The sequence below is a fragment of the Piliocolobus tephrosceles genome, chromosome 7, assembly GCF_002776525.5.
Source record: "Piliocolobus tephrosceles isolate RC106 chromosome 7, ASM277652v3, whole genome shotgun sequence".
NCBI classification, from domain to species: Eukaryota; Metazoa; Chordata; class Mammalia; order Primates; family Cercopithecidae; genus Piliocolobus; species Piliocolobus tephrosceles.
The window spans coordinates 23,633,664-23,641,461 of NC_045440.1; the positions used below are offsets into that span (position 1 = coordinate 23,633,664).

General features: G+C 40.7%; 1 protein-coding gene across 4 annotated transcripts; it reads right to left on the bottom strand.

Annotated features, from left to right (window-relative positions):
* Nucleotides 1-454: 454 nt before the first annotated feature.
* Nucleotides 455-7,542, bottom strand: GNRH1 (gonadotropin releasing hormone 1). Of its 4 annotated transcripts, XM_023216756.1 has the most exons (5): nt 7,502-7,542; nt 5,416-5,541; nt 4,400-4,541; nt 2,794-2,889; nt 455-657 (listed from the first exon to the last, which is right to left on the bottom strand). In XM_023216756.1, exons 3-5 carry the CDS (start codon nt 4,538-4,540, stop codon nt 616-618), a joined length of 279 nt encoding a protein of 92 aa, XP_023072524.1. In that variant the 5' UTR covers nt 4,541; nt 5,416-5,541; nt 7,502-7,542; the 3' UTR covers nt 455-615. The 4 variants fall into 4 exon arrangements, with proteins under 4 accessions (XP_023072524.1, XP_023072522.1, XP_023072525.1 ...); XM_023216754.2 differs by having other exon boundaries at nt 4,400-5,541; nt 7,502-7,541; XM_023216757.1 differs by lacking the exon at nt 5,416-5,541 and having other exon boundaries at nt 7,502-7,523.
* Between the last annotated feature and the right edge of the window lie 256 nt (nt 7,543-7,798).

The following is a 7,798-nucleotide window of genomic DNA, read 5'->3' on the forward strand; positions in this document are numbered from 1 at the left end:
ATAGATTGCATGGGACCAGAAGGAGCACTGGACTAGGAGTCCTTGGAGGCCCCCTCCTCCTTACCTCCAGGTCTCACTTGGGTTCCACTAAACTTTCAAAGGGTTTGGAGACAATCAAGGGAGGGAACTTCTTTCCAAGTGGGAGAAAGCCTTGGCTGTGGCCCCACCTCAACTTCTGTAGAGTATGGTCAAAGATAAAGTTATAATCCCATAGAAACTGGAGCTCAATCAGCTTTTTCTGGCTGGACCAGTATGTGGCTATTCTGCTTGTGGGCAGATGCAGGGTAGGGGTGCTGGAGAGCCTGAGATCCCTGCTGTCAACAACAGACACTTCAGCTCATCTGCCCTCCCATCTGCCACCTGTATACACACCTGGAGGGCTCCCTTTTGTGGGCTTACAGTACCCTTTCCCCAGGAGTTCTGAATTGGAGAAAGATTTAACCAGGTATGCCACTTCACTCACAACACAGCACTTTATTATGGAGTATGTGCAACTTGGTGTAAGGATTTCTGAAATTCATACAATTTACAGGTATTTAATGGGTTATAAATTTCCAATGTCAGAATTATACTCAAGTCATGTTAGTAATGATCACTCCTTCTGGCCCAACAGATTTAAATCTTCTTCTGCCCAGTTTCGTCTTCAATCAGACTTTCCTGAAAAATATATAACAAATATATCAAGACTGACTTTACCAGCTGAATTTCATTACATTTTTGACATTTTGGTTTCTAAAATATCAGTCTAGAAGGATTTGGTCTGTTTGATTTTGTACTCCAGTTAGTGCTAGAGAGACATGATAAATTGGGTTTGTTGTTTTTTTGTTTGAGACAGAACCTCACTCTGTCACCCAGGCTGGAGTACAGTAGTATGATCTCAGCTCATGGCAACCTCCACCTTCTGGGTTCAAATGATTCTCGTGCCTCAGCCTCTCTAGTAGTTTGATTGCAGGCATGCATCACCACATCTGGCTAATTTTTATATTTTTAGTAGAGACGGTTTGGCCGTGTTGGCCAGGCTGGTCTTGAACTCCTGGCTTCAAGTGATCCATTTACCTCGGCTTCCCAAAGTGCTAGGCTTACAGGCATGAGCCACTGTGCCTGGCCAACTGGGTCTTTTTAAGCTACTTAATATACATAAAATCTACATTAATAGTTTGTAAGAGTGAGTTGTGGAGGATGGAAGTGAAAAAAAGTCTGGTCATTTACTTTGCTATTAAACCAGTCTTTGCTTCAGTTTCTTCATAATGTCATGTTTGGCAAATTTCACTGCTTGCCAGTTTTGTAATGCAATAAGCAAAATTAGAAAAAGAAAGGAAATAGTCCGGGCGTGGTGGCTCACGCCTGTAATCCCAGGACTTTGGGAGGCCAAGGTGGGCGAATCATAAGGTTAAGAGATCGAGACTATCCTGGCCAACATGGTGAAACCCCGTCTCTACTAAAAATACAAAAATTAGCCGGGTGTGGTGGCACATGACTGTAATCTCAGCTACTCGGGAGGCCGAGTCAGGAGAATCACTTGAACCTGGGAGACGGAGGTTACATTGAGCTGGGATTGCATCACTGCACTCTGGCCTGGTGACAGAGCGAGACTCCGTCTCAAAACAAAAAAAAAAGAAAGTAAAAGAAAGGAAGTAACGATGTCTGCCCAGTTTTTTCTTTGTCCGTGGGTATATTAAGTTGAAGTCACTGTAGACAAAATTATAGCTTATTTTTATATATGATTTATTTGGGCTTTCCCAGCTCCTAGGCATAACTGATAATTAACTGTAATGCCTTCTGATTGCCACAAATAAGTGGACAATAGAGATCAGAGAATATCAACATCAAATCCAAGATTCAACTAAAGTCAGGCACAGTGGCTCACACCTTTAATCCCAGCACTTTGGGAGGATCACTTGAGGCTGGGAGTTCGAGACCACCCTGGGCAACACAGACCCTGTCTCTACAAAACATTACAAAATAAAATCAGCTGGGTGTGGTGGCAAGGGCTTATAGTCCCAGCTACTAGGGAGGCTAATCTAGTCTCAAGAATTGCTTGAGCCTGGGAGGTTGAGGCTGTGGTGAGCATTGATTGCACCACTGTACTCTAGCCCGGGCAACAGAGCAAGATCCTGTCTCAACAAATATTTTTTAAAAAAGATTCAACTGATACATTCAATTATCTTTATACTTTTTCATCAAAAACCTAATAAGATTAGTGTATTTCCATTTTGGGGGGTGGAATTTGGAGGTGGTTATAGTCCTATCAGGAAATTGGAAATCAAATCCATCACTCTCTAAATTATAAATTTAGTAGTTTGATATTTTTCATTCCAAAGGAGAAAAACAACCCATCTAGAGTAGTGTTTCTCATGTGTATATTCTCCAGGGTTCTGGAAAACCATGTAAGACAAAGTGCAGTTGCAGGATCAGGTGGAGGGCTGTGGAGGAGCCTAGAGAGGAGTAGTCTAGGGGGTTTGGTGATTTTACTTGAACTGAAATGCAGCAGTGGGAAGAAATTTGCTTTGTTGGTTATCCCAAAAGCTAGAGCCAGAATTAACAGATAAAAGTTACAGAGAGATTTCAATTCAACTTCAGAAACAAACAAACAAACAAAACATTTCAGCCCCTAGTGCTGTCTAACCACTGACTGGGATTGTCATGAAACACAGTCCTACCACAGGAGGTAACACAGGAGTCAGGAACGTAAGCCCCGCAGTGGCTGGGAGGTGGCTGACCTGAGTGATCCCCAAAGGCCTATCCACCTCTAGAGCTCTATGTTATGATCACGTTATGATCACTTTAACTTACCAGAGCTCCTTTCAGGTCTTGGAGGGGAGAACGTGGCTGGTGCATGGTGCATTCAAAGTGCTGGGTTTCTGCCAGTTGACCAACCTCTTTGACTATCTGAAGAAAGAGAATGTGATTCTTTGAGATGGAGATAAAGAAATGAAATGGTGTTTTCCATTTCTACCAAAAAATTGTGGAGAGTGGGGTCAAGGGGGATGTGGGGCTGAGGGGTACTGGGAAAGCTGCAGGATTAGCATAGGGACTTTAAGGACACAGATCTGCCATCTGACATTTCTACAGAATGGCATGGGGATCTGGAAATAATGGAGACAGTAAGAAGATATCATATTTTCCCCTTAAAGATGACAAGAGGGAGGCGTTTTCAGCCTCATGAGAGTCAGTATATCCCAAAAAACAAACCCCAAGAGTTTTTTAGAGTTGTAAAAAGGGTTGGTTTTTATTTTCTAGGTTTTACTAAATATGTCATAGTTAAATGAGATTTGCTTCATGTATAACCTGCAGAGAAGAGGCTTCAGATTCCGGGTCTTCTTTAATACTAAATTTTTATTATTTCTCAGAAAAGAGATAATTCCTTCCAATGATAATGAAATGATTTTAAATTTTTCCCTTTCGCAGCCCTAGGTTATTTTTCGGGTTAATCAGCTAACATAGATGGCTTCTTTCCTTACGTGACCCTGATGAGTGGTCGTATTTTATAAATAAACATCCTCCCAGCACTTTGGGAGGCCAAGATGGGAGGATCCCTTGAGCCCAGGAGTTTGAGACCAGCCTAGGCAACATAGGGAAACCCCATCTCTATACAAAATTTTAAAAATTAGTTGGGTGTGAGAATGCATGCCTGTGGTCCCAGCTATGCAGAAGGCTGAGGTGGGAGGATCACTTGAGCCCAAGAGGTCAAGGCTGCAGTGAGCTGTGATTGTGCTACTAAACTCCAGCCTAGATAACACAGTGAGACCCTGTCTTAGAAAACAACCCCAGAAAACAAAAAAGCAAGTACCTCACGTTAGTGTTGGTGCCAGTTCCATCATCTAATCTATATGAAATTAAATCAGCATGTTTTCTACTATGTTATTTTATCATCTTGAGTTTGCTAATTCCTGTATTCTACCAGTCTCCAACTTTGCTTAAATGCCCCTACCAGTGAAAAGAAATGATAGGGCACGCATCCCTGATAAGGATACTCATTTATAAATTATAAAAATGTACTGATCTAATATCACAGATATTTTTAAAAGATGAAATGAAAAACACATACAAAGTTCTAACGTTTTCTTTCAAAATCCCAAAGAATAATCTTCTGATACAGACCTTGACCCTATCGCATTGTTTCTAATTCCTTTAGCAATCCCATACACTCAGAATGTGACGTGCTATCTCACACTTGTTGCTATTAATATCTTCTTTTGGAATTTTTCCAGCTCTTTGTTTAGTCCCTGTCTGAACTGAAAGTAGGAATGGGACTTCTACTTTGTAAGTGCCTTATCTCAGCTGGAGTATCTAGGGTACAACATCATAGAATATTGCCACTGGGGCTCCTCCTGAATGTTTAATATAGTTAAATTGAATCAAATTGCTATGTCTTATTTTGAAGCTGAGAGAAACTTACCTCTTGGAAAGAATCCATCAAATTTTCGGCATCTCTCTTTCCTCCAGGACGCAGTCCATAGGACCAGTGCTGGCTGGAGCAGCCCTCCACACACAGAGTCAGCAGAATAAGGCCAGCTAGGAGTTTTGGAATTAGCTCCATTCTAAGGCACATGAATGCACAATCAAATTAGACGCAGACAAGGTTGAGTAGAAACTAAAAGACCTCTTTAGTGAAAAAGCTAGCATCTGTATCACTAACCCTGCAGAAGACAGAAGTCAGAGTCACAGTTTTTATACACAGACACTGAAACTCAGAGATACCTGTTGGCTTGCCTTGAGTTTCTTAGCCACTGGGGACAAAATGAGTACTTAAGCTCACATGCTCAGGATCTTTTTAGTACTAAAACAGTCTATACTTTTATTTTTATTGTTTGGTTATCCAAACCCCGTAATTCATCCCTTATCAAGTTCACCATTTTGCCATAACATTTCCCCCATTGTGGATTGGTTTTCAACTCTTTCATTCCTGAGATAAAGAGAACTGAGCCATCTGTTAAGGAAAGTAGCTCCTACTAGAAATCTCTGGCTAATATAAAATTGGTTGACATTAAATGGCTACCCCATGGTACTAATGACATTTTTCTATCTATCCTTCAGTCTTCCTAGCATTACTGCTGGCTGGACCATCTGTGGCTCAGGACTCAACACTGTTCAAAGTAGTTAGTCCCTGACCAAATGCCTTCCTAGCCAAGGGGGCCTCTAATTTTCTAATGAAATGTGTCTCTAAGTTAATTTTCATTTGATGGGAAAGAGGCTAAAGACTAAATCAAACACTGGTCGATAAGCTGTGGGATTCCCCAAAGCCTGGATCTCTGTGGCTGGTGCTGGCAAGGACAACGAAGAACCGAACCGGACATCATTAGATACTGTCACACCTGGATTTAGCCCTTGGGCTGTCAAATGCCCTGTAGACATACAATAGCATGCAATCCAAAAAAGAAAAACTCGTGCTAGACATAATACAAAGCCTTTTACCTGTTTAGAGGCAGACAGCCAAAAAGATCCCAAGCTTCCCTTGAAGTAGGTTGAGTATTGTGACTTTTCTGTTTTTCTGTCTTCCTTTTTATAGGGAATTTTTCCAGGACATTGAAATGTTTCCTGCTGGTAAATTATATTGCACATGGACTATGCTTTTTTTTTTTTAATGGTAATTTTTAAAAATCCTCACAGAAAGCCCTTTAATGGTGTATGTAATTGGAACACCCCCTGGTGTATCTGTTAAATTTACTTAAGTGCAGCCATTAAAACCTCAGCTAAAACTGTTATAGCTGAGGCCACAATTCAAAGAGATTGAAATCCAACTACATTGGATTCCCTTGAGGAAACCAGGAGACCTATCAAAAGTTCAAGGAAAATAGATGTCTTAGATTAAGTGAAGTCAAATGCATACGTAACTTCCACAAAGGAGGCTACACAATAAATATAGGACATTGAGTCAGGATGTCTGGGAGCTTCTGGCTCTTGGATTCTTCATTTGCAAAAGGAAGGGTGTAGACTAGATGGACTAGATGATCACAGAGTTGCTTCCAATTTTAAAAATCTGATTTATAAATAAGCGACACTATATACCACGTTCATGTAGGATCCTAAATCAGTGTGTGTTTGAAAATTCCCTCATCTACCCATCAGGTTCCCTGTTTGACTTATCTTGAAAGCCTAGTTCTAAAGCATCAAAAAGGCAAGAAACCTATACCGAGAACAAGACCGTATTGAGCAGACTTACATCAACAGACCAACTCATTTCAGCTGATGCTTATTGAGTTAAATATGCAAATCATTGTTAAGGGCAGTGGGAACAGAAAGATGAGAAATTATAGTTATTTAATAAATAGCACATGTATAAGAGCACTCATGACAATAGCCCTGCAAAGTGGGTATCATTATCCAAATTTTATAGATGTTCCACCCCAGAGGTGCAACGGTGGACATGTTATCTACACAGGACAAGCATGTAAAACACACACACACACACACACACCCATTACTCTTAATTACATTTATTTGAATACACATGGTTGTCTTTCCCTAATTTACCCCTAGGCTGAAACCTATAATAGTCAAAGATCCCATCTGATTTAAATCTCTCTTAAGAAACCCCTGGCATTTAGTCAGCATTCAGTAAGTACAGGTTTGAATGAATGAACGAACGAAGGAATGAATAGAAAGCAAAAACCTTTTAACCAGGTAAGGCCTAATGCTGCCTCTATTTCTGCATCAAAGATATGCTTTATCTGACACAGAATTAAACTTTCATGTATAATTGGCTGTAAATCCTGTTATATTAAACTGTAAGATGGCTAACAAATATAACTGGATATTTGTTCATTTTACAGCTGGGATTGGCAATTTCCCTGCAGGTAGGATGCTAAACCCATCAGTCATTGCCCAGACTCCTCTGGAATAACTGCACTTGCAGGGATTTCAGGGTAAAGAGAAATGGTGTCTTATCTAAGCAAATTCCCTTGCTTTGTCCAGCCATTTCTGTGGAGTCTGTCCAGTCCTCATGATAGGATAGAGAAGGGAGTACACTTTAAAGTATAACTGCAAATAGAGGAGAATTTAAAAATAAAACGTAAGTATTTGACTTTGTTCCATTTAAATTATTTCCTTTAGACACTTTGACTCGTGTCATTCTGACATGAAGAGTGGAATGTCATTGCACTACAGTATACAAGTAGGGACAGACCATTTTTCAGCAAGAATTCATTATGGTTGAATAGTGCTAGTTTAAATTGTCCAATTGATTTGTGTTTGCTGAGAGATGTGCATCTAAGTATTGCTGAAGCAGAAAATGTGGTCTCTGGATAGGACTAATGAAACGGGAGTTCAGACTTGTGACACCTATTGTCCGGTGAATCACTTATCTCTCGATTTCTTGTAGGTAATTTCTAACAGTTGGGATTAAATTTTTGAAAAATGCTTTGAAATTATTAAGATGAATACAGCAATACCGTATTAACATTCTCTAGAGGGAGAGAATACACACACACACACACACACACACACACACACACACACACACACATATATAAAAAGGAGAGTTTATTAAGTATTAACTCACACGATCTCAAGGTCCCACAGTAGGCCATCTGCAAGCTGAGGAGCAAGGAAAGCCAGTCCGAGTCCCAAAGCTGAAGAACTTGGAGTCCGATGTTCGAGGGCAGGAAACATCCAGCACAGAAGGATGTAGGCTGGGAGGCTAGGCCCACCTAGACTTCTCACGTTTTTCTGCCTGCTTTATGTTTGCTGGCAGCTGATTAGATGGTGCCCATCCAGATTAAGGGTGGGTCTGCCTTCCCTAGCCCACTGACTCAAATGTTAATCTCCTTTGGCAACACCTTCACAGACATACCCAGGA